General features: G+C 40.1%; 1 protein-coding gene across 2 annotated transcripts in view; it reads left to right on the plus strand.

Moving 5' to 3' along the window:
* Positions 1-25,709, plus strand: part of nova2 (NOVA alternative splicing regulator 2) — a 72,174-nt gene that overhangs the window by 42,095 nt on the left and 4,370 nt on the right. For both annotated transcript variants that reach the window (XM_063907512.1, XM_063907513.1), the window contains one exon: positions 12,877-13,043. In XM_063907512.1, coding sequence (XP_063763582.1) covers positions 12,877-13,043 — 167 coding nt within the window. The remainder of the gene's footprint in view (positions 1-12,876; positions 13,044-25,709) is intronic.

Raw genomic sequence — 25,709 nt, forward strand, 5'->3', positions numbered from 1 at the left:
GCTGGTAGAAAAAGAGTGAAAGAAAAGAGGGAAGGGAAGGAATCAGGAAGGGGTTAAGTAGAAAGTGGTGGTTGAAGATTGCATAGAAAATGAAAGAAAAAGAAATGAGAGGTAGAAGAGGTTAAAGGAGAGGAAGAGGAGAGAAGGAGGGGCATGGCATCCTCTTAGCCGTTGGCTCAGCATGGCCCGGGTCACTTGGGCAACAATCCTGCTGCCAGAGGAAGAAAGAAAGACAAGAAAAGAAAGGGGGAGTAAGGGGGAGGATTATGGGAAACAGGGGAGGAGAACTGGACAGGGTGGATAGTGCAGACCAAGGGTGAGAAAAAGCAGCTTTTGTCACACAAAAAATCATCCCCTGTTTAGACAAGTAGAAGAAAAAGGCAAAGGAAAAGATGAAATCATACCGCCACCAGATAGCTTAACCTTCAAATAAAGATGGTTCCATTTGCTTCTCCAATGTTCTCCGTATATTTGACCAAGATATTTATGAATTCAGAATAATTTGTCTTCTAACTGCTAAGTGGATTTCCATGAAGCGTGCAGACACCCAGCATGGGGACATGGTTTTTCTTGGAGGACATGGAGGTGGAGACTGGATGGAGAGACTCTCCAAGTGAAAGCATGACAACACAGCGGAGGAATTCCTGCCTTTTCTTCCACTTTCTTTTGTTATTCTTTGGAGAGAGTGGCCTTATTCTTCTTGCTGAGTGCTCTGTCACTGCCGGACCTCGGTATAGATAAAGGAGGAGGGGGAGGAAAGGGGGAGGCATGGGGAGAGAGAAAGAGTAGAAACTCTGAGGAAGGGGAGGCGGACAGGAAACCATGTTTTTACTGTCCCTGGTGCTGCTGTTAAGAGTGATTTTAAGAAATAACACGAGCAGAGCAGAGGAAGCAGATAACGGTATGATAATAACACTAAACCCGACTCAGGTCACATCTGTTTTATTTTTGACTCTCAATAGAATAATCATCTAGGGAATGAAAAAGATTAAAAGTTAAAATGTATTGTGATGGTTTTGGGTAGTCAACACCGATCAACACCCAAAAAAAAATCTCTTGATTGTGCAACACTTTTTGGCACACAGTGGATTGCTCGGTTCTTTCTCAAGGAACTTCTAGAGACGCTGACTCTTTATGGAACTCCTCTGATAGAAAGTAGGACTGAGAGGTACTTTAGAGATACTTCAGCAGTACTTTTTGTGGGATTGTTGTACCTTGGTAACTGATAGTGTTGGAAGTAACTATTGTATTTAAGTACAATTTGAGGTACTTTTACTTTAATGACACTTGTACTTCAACTGTACTCCAACTCAGAAGGAAATGTTATACTTTTAATTCACTAGAGATATTTTACACGTTTAGTTGATAGTTACTTTATATATTCAGAGTCCTACCAACCAAACTGAAAGAAGAAAACATTTTGGAAAACATGTCAAATAAAAGTACAGAGTGAAGGAAATCCATTGGTGGCATTTTGATCATTGTAAAACCATGTTACTGTTCCAGCATCTCAAAAGTTGAGATTTGCTGCTTTTCCTTTAAACAATTTTCATATTTTGTTTTATTATGTTAAAGTTCTCTGTAATGATTACTCCTAATTCTTTAGTTTTATTGACCATACTTTAATTATTGGTCATTAGTACTACTTTTACTTGAAATGGAGTATTTTGACTAGTTGATTTGTACTTTTACTTCAGTAAAGGATCTGTTTACTTCTTCCACCTCCTCTGGTTACTGAATAAACCCTTAACCACTGCTTGTTAGTGTGTTTTAATGGCTCCATAAAGACACAGATTTATACAAAAAAGGTTCTTATGGCAAAATAACATTGTGCCATAATAAAAGCTGTAGTCTGGAAACACATAATGCCTTTAATGTTGTGCCTGCCTGTCGAGACACTGGGACACCTGAGAGAAACTTTTATTTTTCCTGTTTCGTTGTTTTTCAGGCAGCGCCCCATACCAGCCGACCAGATTTACTCCAGGAATTAATATGTTTTTCCTAATTGAGCATGATTTTCTCTGTTGTAAATGATGTGGAAGCTATGGGGGAGTGTGTTACAGCCCTGTAGCACTCGGGGGAGACAAGCTGCTCTCTGCCAGCCTGTTACAAAGCAACCATCACATTTCCATCCACATAATCTGCAGGGCGGACCAAGCTCTCCTTCTCTTTCCATCTTCCTCTCTTGTTTTCCTCCCTTTGTTTTAAAGTTTGGAGCTGTTCTTTCTTTCAATCATATTCCCATCCTTCCTTTTTCCATGTGTCCTTCCGTCCTTCATTCATTAGCATCCTCCTTCCTATCTGTCTGTCTCTCAGGGGGAGTCGGTCGGCTGCAGTGTAGAACAGGTCCAAGTTTCCTTACTGCTCCTGATTACATCAGCACATGCAGTCATGCTCTCTCTCTCTCTCTCTCTCTCTCTCTCTCTCTCTCTCTCTCTCTCTTCTCTCTCTCTCTCTCTCTCGCTCTCTCTCTCCCTCTCTCTCTCCCTCTCTCAGACACACACACACACACACACACACACACACACACACACACACACACACACACACACACACACACACACACACACACACACACACACACACACACACACACACACACACACACACACACACACACACACACACATACATACACACTCTTCCTTTCTCTCTCTGTTTGGCAGAACAACTCATGACATCACCAACAGCTGCCCAGCTGCATGAAAGGGTGTGTGTGTTTGCTGTAGATTCATTATTGTGTGTATGTTTGTGAGGGAGGTGTGAGACAGTTGGTTACCAAGGTAACAAAGCTGGATAAAGGGGAGACTGACCTTCCTCATCCTCTGGTTTACAGTTGCAGGCCAAATTTTGCAGCAGCAGTTATGCAACGACCATAAGTCTAGATGACGTGATAAAATGTGTGAATTTGGGCTCGGTTTCTCTCTGAGTCACGATAAAAGACACTTTCTCACTCTTCTGTCTTCATCTCTCCATCTGTCGGTTCCGGGTCTGCCTTTGTCCCCACAGCTGGGCTCTCATTAGGCCCTAAAGTCTTTTAATGGGTCCTGAGGTCTGTGCGGTCGCTCCCATTGGCTTGTCAGGTTTTCAGTCAATAAATCCATCTATCTGTCACTGACAGAGGCCTGTCGGTCCTTGTCAGCAATTCTTCCCGCATTACAGGTGGTCCATTGTGCAGAGAAACTGAGACTATTTGTATTTAGAATAAGAGAGACATCAATAAAGCATTAGAATGTTCATTTAAAGCCACTGGTGTAAAGGCAGCTGACACATAGCTCTGCCTGCGGTCCCAACCTGTATCTGTGTGTCACAGAATATCTTCTTGTTGGGAGTTGTTTGAAAATTCTTTACTGCACAAAAAAAGAAATACACTTTTTTCACAATTCCAATAAAGTAGTTGCACCTCACAGACAATTCCTGAGACATGAAATGTCGTCATAGCTGAAAACTGAATGTTGCTTATAGTTGAAAGTCAGAAACACGCCACCGGCTCCTTTGTTGTTGGGTAGAATGAATGCTGCTGGTTCCCAACTAATAATGGATAGATATCGGATTATCTTGCCAATTATATTTTTTGGCGCACATAATATTGGTGCTAAAGAATTTTTAATAACCTTTATTTTCCATGACTGGGTAAATGTATTACTCAATCATAATGTCAGTTATTAGAAATAAATGATTCTAGAATTTCAATACCACGATAAACCTGAGTTATATTTTGGAAGGTTTTAGTGCTAAGGAAGGTTTATCATTCAAAACTCAATCCTTAAATCAACCTTTTTCCGATAGAAGCAGGTGAAATTGAAATGTCCAGCTCGTCAAGCCGGTTCATTGTGCATGACCTCCACCTGACCTTCATCTCTTTGACTTGAGTCCGTTCTTCTCCCCGCTCTGTCCCTCCACACACTGCAACCAATAAGCCATGTTCTATACACTTTAACCCTGTAGAACAACAAGGTGTGGGGCTGCTCCTCTAACAGCGGATAATCCAGCAGATCTGATCAAAGGTAGCCCGTTAACCTGAGCTTATCCGCAGCCTAAGGAGATCTGGATAATGAGCTTACATTAAACCAGACGCACCTCTCACTGCGCTGCTCCGAGGTTTCTTTAGACTACCAAATGGATTACTTTATTTAAAATCATCTCTCTTTCAGTCAGTTTGTGTCACTCTGCCTGGATTTACATCAACTCTTCATGACTTCATGTCATCTTTCTGTCTTCATCTTCTTCTGCTTGTGGAATAAATATATATGTGATGTGAAAGCACAAATAAATAAGATAGAAAAATGAAAGAATAAATCAAAATCATGCTTCCCTCAGAAGCTCTGTGGCTGTATTTGTTTGTGTGAATTCTAAATTCAAAGTGAAAACACTTCAACGCAATGCGCCATTTCCCCCTGAATTTTAGAGATATATTATGGGGAAATATAGTAGAATATTTTCGCCTAAAATTGTAATTTTAAAACTGAAACTAGAAAGCTTGTAGTCCAAATTACAATTAAAAAAATATGGAAATTATGACTTTAATTAGATTTATTTTATCAGCAGGTTCAACGTAATTGTATTAGTTCATTAAAAGCAACAATATTAAGCCTAACTTCAACTTGATATTTTTGCTTTGAACTAACCCTGACACATCTTGCAGAATCAGCATGTCTTTTTTGTCTCCCCCCTGTATGTTTTTCTGAGGTTACCTTGTTGTGACAGGTTTCACAAAGGTTTCTCCCTCTTCATCTCGGTCTGCCTCTCTGCTCCTCTTCATTTGTCTCCCTTTTACTCCGGTGTCACTCCATTTTGACGTTTCTGCCGTGACTCTGTCCCGATCTGCCTCTCCCTCTCGGAGTTTCTGTCCGTTTCTCCGTCTCCCCTCCCCCCACCTTTCGCTTGATGTTTTTCCGATGTGACAGAAGTCGTGTGAACCTCTCTATCTGTTTCTATCGCTTGTCTTCCTCTCCTGCTGATGTTATTTCCGTCAGGGTGGTGCTGGAAGTGACAAAGCTGTGTATCTGGGCATAGCGGGGGGTGAACATCATGTACCTGTGAACACAAGACCTCTGGCCATGCTGTCACATCGGGTCACATCGCTGCTGATGCTATTCAAATAGTGTAAAAGTTTGAGGAACCCAATCCTGACTGGGAACTTCAGGGATCTATAAAGGACTCTTAAAAAAAACCTCATTTTTTAGCTATTTCTTTTTATTCAACAGTGGGTCCCTTTGCAGGAATTTACCAGAGTAAATTTGACAAATTTCACACAGTGGTTGCACTAGCTGGTGGTTTTCAGCCCAGAGTGGAAGACAGTCTGTTTATGCCTTCAGTGGGTATCTGAGCTGAAAAACAACATTAATAAACTCTAATTTATTCATTTTTATTTATTAACATAAGTCTTCAGTGGTTCGTAGCAGCAGCTTGTCAACTCCAAATCCCTTTATTCTGTCTTTCCCACTAGTACATACAGTGTATATTATGATAAACAATATAATTCAAAAAATCAATAAATTATAAATACATTTAATGATATAACTATTATTCCAAGATGGAAAGAAATGCTGCATAGAGGCCATAATATTCAGGACCTTAAGAAAAGGTCCAAATATTACCCATACTACAACTAAATAGCATTGCAAGTTCCCTGCTTGGTTAATGTACACATTAAACCTCTTAGATGACAACATTATTGGCATGTTTTTTTGTTTGCTCCTTGTAGCTCCACATAAGAAATCATTATTTTTACAGGCTGAGTAATACTGTCCCTGACAAGTACCCTGAACTTCATGTGTAACTGTTGTGGAGCACCTCTTTAATATGAGAATGTTTGGGCTCAATTCAACTGAAATCTGCATGCTGGCCAATGTAATCATCTGGCCTCTAAGGCTCTTACATCTAATGTATTTACTGCAGACAGTTTAATGGGTTTGTTGTTAAATTACTGGCTTCCGATGCAACAAAAAAGTTTGAAACTCCTTGCTTTTCCATCCCTGTTCTGAGAATTTGTTTGCAGCAAACCACAATCTCCATAAACAAACAAACATTACGTATCTTCCTTCGCTCTAAAGTTCTTCCATGCTTTTAGCAACAATGTGACCCCCTCCCACTGCTGCTCTGATCCCTGACATGTGAACATGTGGCCCTCTGTGTTCGGGACCTCTCACTGTTGCTCGTCCTGCAGTTTTTGAACAGCAGCATCAATATGCATCGTCATACTGAGCAAGCATATGCTGCTGCGTCTTACCGTGAGTCAGAAATGAGAGGAGAAGCTGCTTGCTGCGCTCGGTGTGCTGCCTCCGGTGCCTCTCTGGTCATCGGGGAGAGGAGGAGGAGGAGGAGGAGGAGGAGGAGGAGGAGGAGGAGGAGGAAGAGGAGGAAGGAGTGAGTCATGCTAGTTAATAAAAACAACTGCCAGGGTCCGCAGCCTGGATCATGCATGATGATGATAAGTGTTCTAGTGTTGAACAAAGTGCTGTTAGGTCACTTGGTCACTGTGGAAATTATGCATTAAAGTTCACGTCTGGTTTGAATTTACCAGACTTCAATCCTCATCGACCCTTGTTAGAAATCAGAGCTGCAGTAATCAGACCTCTGTACTTTTTGTACTCAACACTGCAGGCTTGTTCACAATATCTGCAGCTCATTCAGTAAGCTGCATTTACTAAATATGTGTACCTGTACTCGTCTCACAGAATAGATTTTAAAGGGACCCTATAGTGTTCTTTGGGGTTTCCCTTTTCTTGTTTTTTTGTGAATGTACTGTATTAGCTTCACTTAAAGCCAAATCCTTTGTAAGTGCTATGAAACGCCTCCATTTCACTCCTTTGTTTACTTCTGTAACATAATGACATCACTACGAAACACTTACAATAATATTGGCTAGTGCTCCAAAACATTGTAAGTGATATGCTAAGTGGCAGGGCATTTCGCATCTCTAAGCAGTTGACCAATCACAACAGAGTCTGCCAGCTAACAGACAGGGCTCTGGTTTCAGACAGAGGTTGAAAAGAGGTGCTGCAGCACAGGCAGTATGAGAAACATAAAGAGCTTTTTGAACATTAAAGTATGGAGACATGTCCCAGTTGAGGCACTGAATACAAATATGAACCTGAAAACTGAGCAGAATTAGGCCCTTCAAAGATATCCTTGACTTGGTTAAAGTGGGTTGATAGTCCCTTGCTGAATCTGCTGCCGGTGCTTCATCTCAGAGATTTTACATCCTCCTGACCAGAAACGTTCCATTCCCTGATATCTAAAACCCTGTGTGGCTTTTATAGGGATTTTCACTATCTTCCACCAACTGTGACTGTTTTGGGGTTTGCTCCAGACTGTGTCGTGGTTCTTGATTTTGAGTCCCTCCTTAATCTTGTTTATTTCTTTTGTAAAGTTGCCCATATCATTCAGCTCTTTAGTGCATCTCCAATTTTCCTTTGACTGTTACAAAGTCTGGTTTGTGTTCCCAGGAGTCTCAGGGCTTTAACGTGGTTGTATGAAATGCACATACTGTAAGTGCTCTCCTTCAGCCACAAACTGCATTTGTTGCATATGCAGTTTGATTTGTGTTTGCTGTTGCAGTCCTTGTTGCGATGTAAACGCACATTGGATGACAAATCAGGATTGACAGCACTGCTAGCTTCTCCTGAAAGTACCTGGCATTTTAAATCAGTTTCACCTCCTCAAAGAGAGAGTATATCACAGTTAGGCAAAAGCAATGACAACATTTGTAAGGTTCCTGCAGTGATAAGAAGACACGAAATGACTGAGTACAGTGAATTGTTGTTCTGTCTGCGATGTTTTGTGTCTGCACTGCAACATTAAAAATGCCTCATGGACTCGTTATGCAAACGCAGTTTTTACAACTCTGAACTCATATCGCTTCAGCAGCTGGAACACAGCAAGCTTGGAAAATGTGCACAACTGTTAAAATGTCATATGATTGCAAAGGGAAATTGTAAAGACACACACACACACGGCACACACGGCGCACGCCGCACACACACACACACACACACACACCCACACACACACACACACACACACACACACACACACACACACACACACACACACACACACACACACACACACACACACTCACACACACACTCAGCCGGCATTGTCTTACACCAGTGGGACTGCTTCAGAAGTACTTGCCAACAGAACTCACTCTCGATCACTGAGGGTTGTGTCAAATCTGCTGTGAATGTGTGTGTGTGTGTGTGTGTGTGTGTGTGTGTGTGTGTGTGTGTGTGTGTGTGTGTGTGTGTGTGTGTGTGTGTGTTTTCTGTAAGATAAAGAAGAAATGGGTATATGCTAATGTGCAATAGTGTATGAACCTGTAGTGTTTCAACTGCAAAATCCAGATGGACTCTAAAAAACATTATGATTAGAAGCTTTATAGATTAGTTGCACTCATGATACACACTATGGAAGACAAGTGGTGCCATTTTAATTAAAAAGTAGGATAAAAATGTAGGAATAAAAGCCTCAATTACCAAATATAAAGGCAAGATTCATTCAGCAGGTTGATGAATAAAATATGCTCAGAAAAAAAGCCATTTGACAAATTGGCTTTTTGTGATATTTGTTTTATTCCCAATGAATACTTTATTTTAACTATTACCCTAATTATCAATTTCCTTTGTCATTCATATCCCTATCTATTTATTGCTCCTTTTTATTTTTGTTTCTTCATCCATATTAATGAGGGGGCGTTCCTTGATTGCGTTACTTAAAGGTCATTTAACACTTTATTTTCACATTTGCTTGCATTACATTTCTGTCTTTCTTATGCTATTCATTCACTGGCACATTAGAAGAAAAAGTCAATGGTTTATTGTATGATTTTAAATGATTGTTATTTTATTTTGATATCTTTAAATGAAGGTCTGTGTGCTGCAGTGGCACAGCTACAGCAGCTTCAGTATGATCTCTGCTGACAGAGTGGCCTTTTCTGCTGCAATCACACTCTCACACACACACACACACACACACACACACACACACACACACACACACACACACACACACACACACACACACACACACACACACACACACACACTCACACACACACACACACACACACACACACACACACACACACACACACACACACACACACACACACACACATACAAACATGTGTGCACACGCAATCAAAAGCTACACACAAAGACAATCACACTCCCATGCCAAGACAATGGCCTGCTAATCCTTGCTTGTGATTGGACGAGTCCAGATTACCCAGAGGGCACCAGCTGTTGGGGAGAGGCGAAGCCCAGTTTCCTCAGTATCACACACACACACACACACACACACACACACACACACACACACACACACACACACACACACACACACACACACACACACACACACACACACACACACACACACACACACACACTGTCACTCAAAAAGAGAACTAGGCAGAAGTGTTGTTAGCAGGTTGCTCTTCTGAAATATAATGCTAGCATGTATTTATGTTACATTATGTTGTGTTTTATTGTGTGTGACATCACAGTGAAGCTTCCAGCTGCCGTCAATAGGAGCTTTTTGACACTGCTGTCAACACACTGTAAAAATAGGAATGTGAATTAATATGTCTGTAATGCTAACAGGCGCTACCAAGGTCCAGCTTAGCCAGGTAGCCAAATGTTGCAAATGCCAGAGTGTGTTGTGTGTGTTTTATTTTTAGCGGCTGTTGTTTGGACCCTTCCACCAACTCATTGTCTGCTGTGCAACAATCCTCCACAATATGCTATTAGAAGTCACAAATGTATCCCAAATTAAGCCATAAAAAGAACAAGAGCAACTTTTATGAATCTTTTCTTGGGCCGAATTTCATGTACACTGCAAAATATTTTATCTTAAATTGAGAAAGGAAAACTGATTTGAGTAGATACATATTTGAAAAATTCTGCCTGTTCAGGGAGATAATTAACACACAAAATATGGATGCTAAAAAAGTGAATTGATTCTTATAATTTGAATAAATATGACTTTAATTGATAGAAAGATTAGATTTTTTAAAACTGTATATATTACTGGTCAGTCCTGAAACTATTTCATAATGATAAATAGCTCCTTAAAAACAGGCAATATGGCTCAAACCTTTAAACTCTGACAGTCAGTCTTCAAGAGTTTTGATCCAAGTGAGAATGAATAAAGTCAAATATTCGTTGAACAAGATTCATTATGTGACACAAGAGGCTCTTTCATACTACATTTTATATTCATGTTATAAGGTGGTAATTCTTCCCAGAAATGGGAGTTTTTTACAGTCTATCTTCTAATATTTAACATGTTTCAATTTGGACTGTTCAGTATTCTAAGCTTTCTGGATTTTATTAACTTTCGACCCCAACATCACAGCTTTTATCCCTCATTTCCCCCATGTGCAGCCTCAGAGGGCCGAGCCGGGCCAAACCGAGCCGGGCCAACAATGCAGGGAGAGGAAGGAGACAGGAAGCTAACTGACACGCTGCGGAGCAGTGATAAGAGCAGATCCACTAAATACTGGAGTCAAGGGAGAGAAGGGAACAGGGAGAGGAAGAGGAGGAAATGAAAGGGAGAGGAAGTGAATTTGAGAGGGAGGAAGAGAATAAATGCTAAAAGGGTGAGGGACAGAGACACAGCCAGAGAGAGATTTACTTTCAGTGTGTTGTTGAGAGGCTTTGGGTTGGCCTAGTTTCTGTTCTGTGTGTGTGTGTGTGTGTGTGTGTGTGTGTGTGTGTGTGTGTGTGTGTGTGTGTGTGTGTGTGTGTGTGTGTGTGTGTGTGTGTGTGTGTGTGTGTGTGTGTGTGTGTGTGTGTGTGTGTGTCAGCTCGGGCCCCTCTCTGGATCCCACACTGACGTTCTCTTATTGACCTGCCATATTTCTAGAAACAGTGAAGTCATAAAGTATTATGACAGGTTTGTCATTGTTCTGGCTCCGAAACCCTTACCTCTCAGTGTGGATTTCCAGCTGTTAGGGACCACACTTGTGGTTTGGCATATTATAGCATTTTCATTGCGAGTCACATTAACTTTACATCACCGCTAATGATTTTGCAAACTGTTGTGTTTTAGCATTGTGGCTGTTGTGTATCATTCGTGGCTAAATTGTAATTCATTATGTAAAGTGAGTGTACTCTCTGAGCTCGCTGGAGTTGTAAAAACCACAAAAAAACAAAACAGTATTACAAAACAATGACGTAACTTTGACCAAACTTAATACAAACCCGATGTTCACAGTGACGGATTTCACAAGTGAGACAAGTTTGAAGAGTGTCTTCATTGGTTTTCATATTGAAGGACGATGAACTACTGCATGGAACTCATGGAAAAAGGCATAAACATTTTAATATTGGAAATTACCCATTAGTTTTGGTCACCAAAAATGTTGAGGTTTTGTAAAGGAAAGTCCATGAATCATCTGTTGGATGCAAACATCCTCAGACTAAGTCCCATCCATGTTTTCAGTGTCAGACACAACAACAAAAAGTGTCATTGAGCTGCTGTTTATTACTTTGGGATTTACTAACTGATCTCCATCGCTCAGTTTCCCATGTAGTAAACACTAGGTCTATGGTCACACTTTCCTCGGCGATATGAGAACTAGGAAACACAAACATGTGCTATAGTTTCTCTTTCACTTGTCTTTTTTTATGCATTTTCTCAGTGAACATTACTCCCAGTTTCTGCAGCTGAACAAGTGGAGTATAAATCCCCTGAACTCTACAGCCCTTTGAGTTGTGGAAAATGATTTAGCCAGTTTGTTCCAAGCTGATATACATCTTAAATATACAGTTGTAAATGCTCAGACACATGCTTGGAAAACCATAATTATTTAGCATGTGACCAGGAAATGCATTTCCTGATTGGATGATGTCCTTGAAAGACATGAGGTCACATTTAAGGTCAACAACCTTTTTTAATTTACTCTCGTTACTTTTTATAACTAGCTCTGACTGTTTTTCCTCAACACTCTTTTATTACAAGTTTGGTATTTACTATACTGCTATGAATATCAGCTATAAAGTTATATAATTATACACGATATGTTCCTTTTTCTCCACTTAAATTCAGTTTCTTGATAAAGTTTTATTGTTCTTGCTGCAGCAGTGTAATTTCCCAGCGGGGATCATTACAGCTCCCTGGTATCTTTTGTTATCCCACAGTTGTTATTTCGTAGAAAAGCAGCATGTCTCAGGTTTGGTTGCTATTTTATTGAACTGCACATACAAATGATGGGAGAAGAGCAGTGTTCGAGTCAGAATCGGGACAGCATACCCTCTGTGAGTTGTTGAAACATCCTGAACAATGTTTACAAGAAAACATGAAGGGAACAAATAACTTTTTCTGACAAAACCGCTAAATATAGCAGGCATGTTTTTGTGTAATAGTTCGCAGACTGATGAACAAGTACAAAACTTCTTCTATGTGCTTTATTTTCCTGGCAGTGCAGCAGAATCCAATACTCAGAAAACACATTCATTCATCGAAGTGACTCAACTTCGAAAAAGCAGGAACATTTAATTATATGTCTGAGTTACAAAAAACTTTACAATTACTTGTTTGATTGGTATTATTTTTCCTCCAGTCCTGCTTAAAATGATGTCTTTGCTTCTTCTGTGTGGTCGTACCTGTAGTTTGAGGGAACTGTTTGGTCACAGGTTCAATTCCAAGTATGGAACCAAAAAAAAAACGTATGTGGACTGGTAGCTGGAGCAGTGCCATGCATGGGATTGGACATGGATGTATTTCAAGCTTAATGTGAATAGGTTTTGTTTGCCTGTGTGTATAAACTGAAACAGAGTTTCTTGTCTTTTTCCTCTACCACTGCTTCTTCTTCTCAGTTTAGAACTCATGCACTGACCCATCTGTTTGTGTGTGTTTTTTCAGGAACGACAGAGCGGGTGTGTCTGATCCAGGGGACAGTGGAGGCGCTGAACGGCGTCCATGACTTCATCGCTGAGAAGGTGAGGGAAATGCCTCAGAGCACCCAGAAGACAGAGCCGGTCAGCATCCTGCAGCCACAGACCACAGTCAACCCAGACCGCGTCAAACAGGTCAGTCTGACTCTCTACGCTTCTTTATTCATACAGAGAAACATCCCTGCAAAAGTGTGTGCAAAGGTGGAAGAATACTTAGATCTTGTACTTGAGTAAAAGTAGAAGTACCAGAGTGTATGAATACTCTGTCACAGTAAAAGTCCTGCATTCAAAATGTTCCTCCAGTAAAAGTAGAAAGTATTCTCATCAAAATGTACTTAAAGTAGCGACAGTAAAAATAGTCATTCTGCAGATTGGTCCATTTCAGAATAATATATCTGATATGTTTTGATTAAATTATTGATCATTAAAGTGTTATAAAGATGGTAAAGGTGCAATTTACCTCTGACCTGTAGAGGAGTAGAAGTACAAAGTACAAAAAATTGAAATACTCCAGTAAAGTAAAAGTCTTCAAAATTGTATTTAAGTACAGTACTTGAAGACATGTATTTAGTTACTTTACACCACTGCGTGTGTGTTTTCCTTGTGCCCTGACATGCCACAGCTGTGTGTGTGAGAGGGAGGCGAGTGTTTGCTCTGAAACGACAAACTGTGTGTCTTTCTGTGGTCGAGTTGTGATTTTCTGTTTGAGTGAAGCTGAACGAGGCAGAAAATAGAAATACGACATGCGACCATGCAGACATATAAACATGAGGGAGGGATGGAAACAGAGAGGGGAGAGAAAATAAAGGGGGAGACAGAAAGACAGGGTGAGTGAGAAAATAAGACAGGGAAGGAGGAGGGGAGGAAGAAGAAAGAGAGAAAATGGGAAAGATGGAGGGAAGAAAAATCTGCTGTCAGGTCAGGAGAGAGATGACATCCACTCAGACAGGAAACTGTGTGAGGTGTGAAGATCTAATCTCCATATGACACATGATCTGCTGCTGCACGCACACACACATATGTACAGAGAAACCTTTACATCCACACGCTAACTGGAAACACTCCTGCTGAGAGAGGAAGTGTGTGTCCAGATCACTCTGTCATACATGATAAATGTCAAAGATGTCTGCCAAAAAGTCTGTTTCTGATTGTACCGGTGACGCACAACTGTGAAATGCTCTAACCTAAAAAATGGCTTCAATTTGTCTAAAATATTTCTGCAAGGTGCTTTAATTTAACATAAGATAGTTTGTTCCGATTTTAATGTAATTTTGAGTTAGGTGGGCAATCAGAAAAGAACACTCCGGATACTAGCTCAGAACCGTTCAGCTGTTTCCAAAATAAACTTTAATAACTATTTTCATTGAGTTGTTATTTTTTATTCAATAGTTCATTAAACTGCTGATTGTACAGTTACATCTCAGTGCCAACAGCAGCTCTTAATAGAGGACAATTAGTGCGGGCATTGATTATGATCCCAATCTGTGTAAGTGATTATCATCATTCTCTCTTCATGATTGCTCCCTATTGATTAGTCAGGTCTGGCATTGTTTCCATCTATTGACCGTTCAGGCCTGCTAGATAGTGCATTCAACAAGGCCTGTGGGCACACACACACACACACACACACACACACACACACACACACACACACACACACACACACACACACACACACACACACACACACACACACACACACACACACTTCTCCGACAAACATTCCTCAAACACATCCTTGTCTTTGTGGTATTGTGGGGCTAACAGACCAGAACATCTTTTGTGGGACCACCCCACAATGTGATAAAGACATACATACCCCCACACAGATAATGCAGTGGTGTTTCAGTTGAACGCTTTACGGTTTAAACATATTGAAAAACTTTATAAATAAAAACGTAATAACAAACCTAAAGTATTCATTAGGTGGACATAATGAATTGCTGACATATGCATAGTTTTTCCTCCTCAGAGCTTTGGTGTTGGATGAGTGTTGCTTATATTTTCCCCTGCTGCAAATTATCATCCTCTCTCATGAGCAGAATTTGGAGGTGGGGAGGGGAAAGAAGGCTACGCCTTTAATGTTGCATATAATTAGTTATCAGACTTCGGTGCGCACACACACACACACACACACACACACACACACACACACACACACACACACACACACACACACACACACACACACACACACACACACACACACACACACACAGTCCTCAGAGATAATGTTTATTTATATTTTTGCAAGGTTCACAATTCTAAGGTGCAGTTAGTTTTATGAGTTTTATGCATAATTAACCTATACTGGCTACACACACACACACACACACACACACACACACACACACACACACACACACACACACACACACACACACACACACACACACACACATTTAGAGACATACATCAAACATCCAGCCCACACACACTCCGCAGAGTTGAACTCCAACAGGCTGTTTAAGGCTATCAGTATTACATTTGTGTGGCATATGGCATGTTGTATTGTACATATGTGTCTGCAGAGTCTTCTCCTAGCTTAATATTTAAAATAATCGTGTCAGTTATACAATATGGCACATCTTAATGTTACCTCTGTAGGGAGTTTAGTGAGCTCGATCACTGGTGTTACTCCGGGCTTGTAGCCAGCATTGCAGGACATCCCTTTAAGTGTTGTATGTGTTTGAGACCGCTGTGCGGGTCAGTCGAGTTATTCCACACTAAATATAGGTTTTAGTTGCCAGGCAACCAGTGGAGAGTCCAGGAAGTTACTGCTTAGAGACTAAACGTTTGCAGTTAAGTTAAAGTTAAAGTTTAAGTTGTGAAAGTCTACAATAAAGCTCCACAGATACTGCATTTCAAATTTTGGACAGATTTTCAAAGAACCCTTTTCCATTAATGAGATGTTGAGGTGCTGCTTGGTGGATTATGACCTGCTGTTTTCATTTCATAGTGAAGTGCAGATTTGAAAAATTGCAAGCTTGTCTACTGTTCTTTAAAAATGGGACACAATAGGCAAATACATTTTGCACACTTAAAGAAACATTGGCTCACTTATTCAATAACACTTCTTCAACAACTGAAAAGAAAACATAAACAAATTCAAATGTAGGTGATCATTTAACTTACTTTGTCTATTTTCATCTGTAGATTCCTCCCAAATTCACCAATACAATTAAATAATGCCTTGTCTACTCTTATCAGGGCTATAATTAAAATGATAACCACAATAATGTATTGGACCCAGGGGAATTGGGTTGTGTGAAAATTGAATGACTTTGGAATTGAATAAGTAAAAGATAAATAAATATAATACAAATAGTTATACTTCGAATTAAGAATGCATGATTAAGAGGATAAAATAAAATAAAGATATTTATAGAAATAAGAAGTTAAAGTAAAATATCTAATGAAAGATAAATTAATATATATTAATTGATATCATATTATATTAAAATGTACCCTTTAGTCACCCATTGTGTCTACCCTAACAGAGCAGAACGCACCAGTCTCATCATATGTGATTACTTTGTGTCTCTTGACCCTGAGTGTGACGGACAGTTTAGTGAAGCTGTGTGAGGGGGGGCAGCCGCTAGGAGATGGGTTAGCCGCTAGATAGGACACTAATAGCTGCTGATATTCAGACTCTTATAATGGAGGGCCAATCCCCCTGTTGCTCTTTAGGCTATTTATACGGCGTCGGAGAGGCGACTAAATGGATTTGTGATGTATTTGACAACACAGATACACACATGTTCTCACACACACACACACTCAGAAAGAAAACCCCCACACCAAAATAACCTCTTCAATCAACCCTACTGGACACACCACTGCCACCCCCCCCTTTCTCAGAGCAGTCGGCATGAAAAAAAACTAAATTCCCAGTATTTTAAATTCTTTAAAAAAAAAAGGAATTTCATAAAATTATCCACAACTTTATAAGGATGTGATAATAGGTAAAGGCATAATGATAACAAGCTCAATGTTGTTACCAAAAAGTAACCCAAAACAAATTATGAATTAATAAGTGCAACTTTACAATAAGGAAGTAAGGAATGACGTACAAAAAACACTAAAAGTAACACTTTAATATGGCTGATTTCCAACTAAAAAAAGTGAAAATCGACATACTCACTACACATACACACACACACACACACACACACACACACACACACACACACACACACACACACACACACACACACACACACACACACACACACACACACACACACACAGACTCAGTCACATTAAGGTCAGTGGGCTGTAAGCTGAGAAGTCTTTGTAGCATGGCTCTCGTTGTCGAAAAACACAAACATAGACTCACTGTGACCTGGTGAATGGACCTCCTGAGAACACACACACCTGACACACATTGACATACTCACCATTACACACATGTGAGCCCCTGAAAGATGAATTGGCATCCACTGTCTGCTATTTCGGGTGGAGGGTATTCTTCTTCTTCTTCTTCTTTCAAGTGTGCGGCTGTTGTAGCATGTGGCGTGTTGACTAAGCCCTCGGTGGACACAGAGAAAAAGAGGAGAGCATATTTATACTGGGGATGCTGGGGACATGTCCCTACCACTTTTGTAATGGCCAATTTTGTCCCCACCACTTAGCATTTGGATAATTTGTTTAAAATGTTATGAAAATAGCATGCACAAAGAATTGTCTTTAAGATAAAAAAAAAAGAGTCTATTTGCTCAGGAGAACAATCTGGAGGACTGTTCACACTTTCTGGGTGTACTTCTGGTAACCCAAGTGGTGCAATTTGGACCTGCGACACGTTTAATATTAGTAATAACATAATAAAGAATTGTAAAGCAATCGTGGCTCCTGCTTTTCAGCAGTTTAGCATAGTTACTGCACTAGTATTGTGTGTATGTATTGTTTGTAGGGGGCGCGCCTAATACAGTAGTGTTCTTTTAAATAGGGAAAAAGTGTCCCCACCACTTTTTCAGCACTGAAAAAACTGAAACAATTAAATGTATTATGTTGACACATTTCCCACAACTGTATTAGGTTAGTTAAAAGCAATAATATTACGTTTAAATATGTTCAACTTAATGTTAATCCTTTTAACTAACTAAATTCAGTTGTGTAAAATTAATTTACATAAATTAATTAATCAAAGTAAAAAAAAATCAGTGTAACAAAATGATGCCCATTGAGGAAGGTGTTCATAATGGTATGAGGAGAAACTATAGGAGGAAAATTTAGAGAGTGATAGCGTGGAAGACGTACAGATAGATAGACAGAGAGGACAACCTGAGCCAAAAAGTAGAGTCTGGCCAGGCTGAGTGGGCGTCTGAGCACTGGAAGCAGATCTGAACTCTTGTTAGCCGACAGCTGCGGAGTGACAAAGAAGTTCGCTGGGAGAGGCAGCTGCTGATGGGAGAGAAAACAGGGCAGCGACGACACCGAGAGACGACACACGGCGCTTCAAGGCCGCGCGACAGGCCAGAGAAGAAGATTTACGAGCTGAATACATTCCTTCTGCGGCTCTAATGAGCTCTGACATGACACATGGATGAGCAGAATTTATTGAGGGGTTTTTATGACTTTTATTATTCTATGTTTGCTTTTGCAGGACAATCTTGTAAAACATCATTGTTGCTCACACTGCAGCACCCCTCTCATCTCACCTTCATACCAGATCCTCAATGTATGTAAAGGGCGATAATGGCTCTCATAAATTGATTGACACCTTTTGATTGACGCACAAAACTTAAAGAAGGATTTTCAACTGACTGAGGGATTGTGTTTTCTTGGTAAAAGAAAAAATGTTTATTCTTTAAAACTTGAAGCTACGTAGTAATGTTTTCATATACAGTTCTTTAATTTCCACCAGCTGTTCCCTCTGTTTTAAATTAAAGTTAAAACATAAATAAATAGTTTTTATTTAATCAGGACTGTTTATTACTTAGATATCAATAGCACATTTCACATTTGGTCCATATTTTCGAAACCATTATTATTCCTTTAAATGATAATCGGATTCAAATCAAGACAAATAATCTAATTTTTAAATTATTCTCCTCTTAGAAAATAAAAATTCATAAGCTATAAAAAGCGTACTTTCTAAATTCAAGACATTCGGGGCTTTGTTGCTACAACCCCAATTAGCTCATTGTCGCTATTGTGGCCTAACTTTAGATAAATATTCAAAGGAACAGTTCGGACACGCAGTTGCTCTCTGACTCTCAAACAACGGATATGTTGAACCCAATGAACCCCAGTTGTAAAGGTGTGATGATGTCACATGCTTCATTGAGTCTAAGTTCTCAGTTACCAGGCAACTGGTTTGTTATCATCCCTGTTTACCTGCTATTGTATTGCATACACAGTCTTTGAAGAAAAGCAACACACAAACATGGTTTCTATAAAAGCCAAAGCACTCCAGAGACTTCCCCTCCCGTTGTTGTGTAATGTAGTGAAGCATCTACTTACTGCATCGATATTGTTTTCATATTGGCAGTAAAACGTGATGGAGTTAGGAGCGGCGTCCCCTTAGAGATCAGCTGTAAACGGCCTGTGTTTTTTTTGTGGTATTATTCTTGGGTTATTTTTGGCCAGGGCTGAACTTTACTCATGCAGCAGGACTTTGTTCAGCTCAACGGTGAACACATACATACATGATCATTTTACATCATCTGGAGTCTGGTTGTTTTCCTGGCTGCAGCTACTTCCTGCGGGATATAGGGGCGATTTCCTGTGAACCTTTACCTCCAGTGCAAACACCTGTTTCCTACTTCCTGTTATTGCCTCCCTACACAGGAAGTTCGCCATACATGTCGGGAAAAGTGTGGCTCACGTATCAGATGATGAAGAAGTGGGGATTGTAAGACTTTGAATGTTGATTTAAAATTTGAATGTCAACTTATTTGAAGAAAGATTCATCTTATCTTCATCAGCTGACCTTTTTTAATCCTAAAGACTCAAAAATATGTCCATTCTGTTGAACTTAACACTATAGGCCCACTTCATCTTTGTCTTAAAAGACACGTGCGTTGACATTTTGTCCGTTCCATTCCATTGTATTGGGCTCACAGCAGCTGAGCAGTACGTTATGTTGCTTTCTTACATTCTTAAGCAACATTTTATCTTCCGGTCAGTCCCGTGATTTGCAGCCTCACTCGCCGAGTCAGCAGAAATATAACACACTATCTGTGAGTGTCTGTCTTATCTGAGCTAAACTGTAAGGATTGGGTGTCTGCATTATATTATCTCTGCCGTATTTCATATTTTTTTCCCGCAAATCTTTGCACACGTGGACGCCACACACAGAGAAAACATCAGTTTCAGATGTGACGTCTTGAGGGAGGTCGGAGGAGGAAAGGAGAGGAGGTAAACGCAAAGGGACTAAAGGGGAGAGGAAGGAAGGAAAGAAAGGATAGAGGGAGGGAGAGAGAGGATTTTGTATTTTCTGACAGTTCATTACACATAGAGATTATCTTTTAAAGAGACACTGTAATGTGTTTTTATATTCTCATCCTTTTATTTGTCAAAAACGACTACGCTCCATTTACATCCATTTAATGAGAACACTCTCGTGTCAAAGACACAAAATTGTTCCAACACTTCACTGAGCTCACAAAATATGATACAAATTCCCCAGTTATACAGATGATAGATGTATTATGCATCATTTTAACGTCTGTACTCATCACTATTTTTTAGCAGGACATGTTGGAAACTTTGATGTCTGTGGGTTTGAGTCTTGGCGGCACACCATGCATGTAACGATGGAGCCAGCAGAGGGTCTAGCCCGTTAAAGGAAACACAGGCAATATTCAACAGTTTCCAAAGAAGTGATTCATAGTGTGAAATAGCAACTGGCAGTCTTTCATATTTGAATTCATTTCCATTTACAAATAAAAAGCCTTCTTATGACACAAGTTGTAATTTGAACTATTGACAGTTACATTTGCATATGCCAACACTTATGTCATCATCCACGCCGATCTTTAACAATATACATGTTTACAAATAAAGCTTTTGCTCCCCTCATTGAATCTAATTTTTTGTAATTATTCCATTTATTTCGTATTGCACTGCATATTTAAGGTGGCAGACAGGTACAAACGTAATGTTTTGTAAATGCTGTGTATCTGTTGCCAAGTGAGTGAGGATGTTTCTTCATCTGCATGTGTGTTGGCACATTTATGTTTTTGTATTAGCTTATTTCTCACACTTGAGCACGTTTCTCCAAATTGTAGTGTTTCAGCTTTTGTTGCAACTTTGCACCTGTTGGCCACCGTACATATTGCAGTTAAACCCTTATAGTTATATTTTGCACATTAGCTGCTCAACATGGTATAAAAGCAGTGGTCTGTTAATTTAATTGTGAAAGTGCAATATAAATCTTTAGTTACTTACACTAATAGATGATGGTTCTGAATAATCTTGACTTTAATATTGTTATTCAAAAATAAATAATGGTGGATATCCATGCTAATGAGTGAGTAAACATGTTGGTTGCTTTGGTATATTTGTTGATAGATAACATTATATCATTGTCAATTTTGATGCAATTATCTTTCACGCACCCTTGGCCGGTCAACAGAGGACCCCCCAATATAACTAAACCCAACTTAAACCCTTGACACATTTGTTATTTTATTTTTTGGACTTGACCTTGGCTATTTTTTCTCACTGATTTGTGAATAGGATAGTCAGAGGAAGCTTTGAGCTGTGTTTGAACAGATCATGCAAGCACTTTATATACATACTATAAGTGTGTATGGATATTTCTGTAACACTTTGTCCCTGGCTGTGAGTCATTGTACCCGGCTCTTCTGTCCTGCAGTTATTTTTAACCTGCAGGGGGGTTTCTGAGCTCAGGAGAATGAAAGGAGAAACGAGAGAGAGAGACAAAAAAAAAGACAGGGATGACACGATGGAGTGATGAGGGAAAAAAGAGCGGGCGAGAGAGGTAGAGGCAGACAGGGAGAGAGAGAGAGAGAGAGAGGCGACTAAGCCCGTGGATCAGGAGGAGGCAGATTAAGCTAAAGTCCCCTGCTTAAGACTTCAAAGATCAAACTCCTGCAGCCTCAACAGTTGTCCGCTGTCCTCCAAACACTGTGTGTGTATCTCAGATATCAGAGAACGTATTGTTGTGTGTATGTTATTTGTTTATCTCTCTTCATGGGGGGTTGTATGAGCCTTTTTTTCACAGGTTCAAGTGAAAGACACAGACAAATAAATACTTTTTTGTCGTATTTGTGTTTGTGGATGGGTGTGTGTGTGTGTGTGTGTGTGTGTGTGTGTGTGTGTGTGTGTGTGTGTGTGTGTGTGTGTGTGTGTGTGTGTGTGTGTGTGTGTGTTTGTTGGCCGCTAATGACGACAGTGACAGACAGCACTGTAACCTGGATGGAACGCGACACAAAGATCTGATGAGCAGAAGACTCATCACTACCACCATGACTGATCTGAAATAGTGAGGGACAGGAAGAGCAAGGAAAGGAAGGATGGAGGGATGATAGATTTAAACAAATGGGAATGGAGTGAAAGAGAAGACTTAAACATTTCAGGAAGCAGGCATTTGCATACATTTTGATTATCATTCTTAATGTAATAGTGTTACACGGGTTACAGGAATTAATTGAGGTTTGATTGTTTAGCCCCATCAGGAAAAATGTTTGGAGAAATTTTCCCAAAATATTACGGAGCCAGGGCAAGGGGGAAATAGTAAAACAAACAAGAATTTTGTGTGTGTGTGTGTGTGTGTGTTTGTGTGTGTGTGTGTGATTCAAGAACGTAATGCGGTCGTGAAAGACAAATATATGCGGTACACACATGACTTTACAGAGTGTCCAACGGCAGTGTGTCCACCACCTGAACACATACCTAGCAAAAAGGTTTTAATTTTTGGGAACAGAGGAGAAAGAGAAGAATAGCAAGTTAGTGAGTTAACAGGTGATGAAGAGGTAGAGAGTGTGTGTGTGTCTCATGGTTGTTAACAGTTGTTTCCTCATTTGTTAAATAATTTTCCATGCTTCGGTGACCTCAGCCTCCTGTTAGCTTATCACTGCTACTTATCTATGCAACAGAAACACACACACACACACACACACACACACACACACACACACACACACACACACACACACACACACACACACACACACACACACACACACACACACACACACACACACACACACACATATACACACTTCTACAGACTAAATTGCTTACATGCTTTGGTTGATGAGCCAAAGCAAAGGTTTGCCTACCCTCTGACTCGCTGTCTTTCTGCCTCGTGTAATAATCTCAAAGATGTTCATAAAACTAAATGTGTGATTACAGTAATTCACTCTCTTTCGTAAAATGAGTTAAAGGTAATAGTATTGCAACAATATTTAATATTTGCAGTATCAAAAACTGGGTGTCCGTGGCATTAGCGGTAGAAATGTGTGACATACAACAAATTACAGTTATTCACGAAAGCGGATCAGTTAGCATTATTATTGCAGTGACGAATAGAAGAGTCAGGAGCGGCCACAGAGGGCTGTTGTTATCTCCAGCAACAACGTTTTAAAGAGGCCCTATTATTTTTGGGGTGGGTTTCTCATTCCTGTAGTGTGTTATTTAGGTTTTTGTGCAATAAATGGTCTGCAAAGGCTAAGATTGTGAATCTGTTTCTGCAGCCCTCTTAACCAATAGTAAACAGGCGTACTGAGTTACTATTCTACCTGCACAATTATTTCTCTGGTGTCAGAATGTCTCGCGATGTTTATGATTTCCTAAAAACAAAACACCACATCACCCAAATTTCAGAAGTAATGCATTATATTACTGCGTTACAGTTAAAAGTAATACATTACTGTAACTCCGCTATTTTTGTAACGTGTTACACCCAACTCTGTATGCAACACTTGCACTACTATTGGCTAGCGCTCCAAGAGATAAGCATTTGACCGATCACAACAGAGCCGACCAACCAATCAAAGCAGACTGGGCTCTGGTTTCAGACAGAGGTTGAAAAGAGGTGGTGCAGCACAGACAGTATGAGAAAAAAAGACCTTTTTAAACATTAAAGCATGGAGACATGTCACAGTAGAGGCACTAAAGACAAATATGAAACTGAACATGAGCAGAATATGGCCCCTTTAACATTTCCACCAGGAATGAAATCTTTAGGATTGCCTCATTAAAGATCGTAGAACTTTAGTTTCTATTTTAACACAGGAGTCTCTGGGAAAAAAACATATTTTATCTCAATGTGACCTTCCTGACTAAACAAAGAATGAAGAAAGTTAAGCTGATATTGTTTGTTTTTTTACTTTATTGCCTGTATTTATAAGCAGTGTGACAGTTTTGGCATTCATAAGCCCCCAACGGTCAAATTCTGAACTTGTTCCAAATTGCTCCTGAATCAAATCAGCCCTCTGTGCTGTTGACATTGATTTGGACTTATCTGCTTAGCCACCATCCCTGCTGAAGTCAACACTTCCCATCCCTGCTTCTTCACAGAGTTTGCCTGAGAGCATTCACAAACAGGAGATTGGCTTTGACCTCCAACCTCAGCCCTGCAGCTGCAGCAACAGGACATTGTGGTCAGCAGCTGGATGAACGCTAAACCCTCCTCCTCTGTGAAAAGTTTCATACAGCAGATATAAAAACTTTACTAGGAGAAAAACAAAACAAAAAGGGAGACACCAGAGATAAGACAATGTAGAAAAAAATCTATTTAACCAGAGCGGCTGAGCAGAAAACTAACATGAGAGAGCCGTCACTGTAGGAGTGATCGCCTAAATGCTGCCAACTGTCACATAATCTGCTTTTCTGTGGCAGATATGCAGAAAGGTGCAGAGGATTGTGGGTAGGAAGAAGGCTGGCTGGCTGAGTCGGCTATTAGAACGAGTCGATGGTACAGCATCAGCTGAATAAAAGCAGGATGAAGACGATGATTTCACAATGAAACGCCCTTCAGAATTGGAACGGATTGTGTGTGTGGGAGTGTGTGACCTTGAAAGAAGAGGATTAAAACCTCTTTAGATCTGCAAAAAAACACAATATGGAAACGTGAAGAAAGAAAGCAGAGCGGGCGGAGGAGGAGGAAGAGGAAGAGGAGCAAAAGGAGGCTAGCGAAGAAGCTCATTAGCAGAGAATCAGTTAGATGTAAAGATGGTGGATATGATCATTAGAGCCAGGAGGGATCAGACTCCCCTGTTTATCCTCCCACCAACACTCTGTGTGTGTGAGGATGTTGCATTGCAGAGGATGAAAGGGTTCATGGGTAAAATATTTTTGCCTCCCCCCCTCCCTTCCTTCCTCCCTCTTTCGCTGCCTGTCTCTTATTTCTTTTTATCCCACGTCTCCATTTTTACCCCCCACTGGCTGCTCATCTCCAAACTGCAAAAACATCCATCCTGAAATGTTGCAGCTCCGACAAAAAAAAACAAAAAAAAAGTTCCGGTCTACATTTTCTGGCGCAACACTAGACCTTTCAGAGCTCCGGCTCATTTCCTGATGAAATGGCGTTATTTTTTATGCCCGGAACACTTTCATTATTTTCCAAAACACCAGTATTAAAACCAGAGTCTGTACTTTGGTGCTACAATATCTATTAGACATTGTAATAATTTGTAATAATAGTGCTGGTCAGAGGGTTGAACTCTGGGTGCTTTTATGGCAGGATAATGATGTTAAACCATGACTGTATATCATATTTGTACTCATTTAGGTAGTTAATTCCTCTGCAAATTAATTAATTCCATAGGCTATTAAAGGTTTTGGTTTATTATGGGTTAGGGTTTATTTTTTCATGTTTACTATCTT

The sequence above is a fragment of the Eleginops maclovinus genome, chromosome 18 (assembly GCF_036324505.1).
Source record: "Eleginops maclovinus isolate JMC-PN-2008 ecotype Puerto Natales chromosome 18, JC_Emac_rtc_rv5, whole genome shotgun sequence".
NCBI classification, from domain to species: domain Eukaryota; kingdom Metazoa; phylum Chordata; class Actinopteri; order Perciformes; family Eleginopidae; genus Eleginops; species Eleginops maclovinus.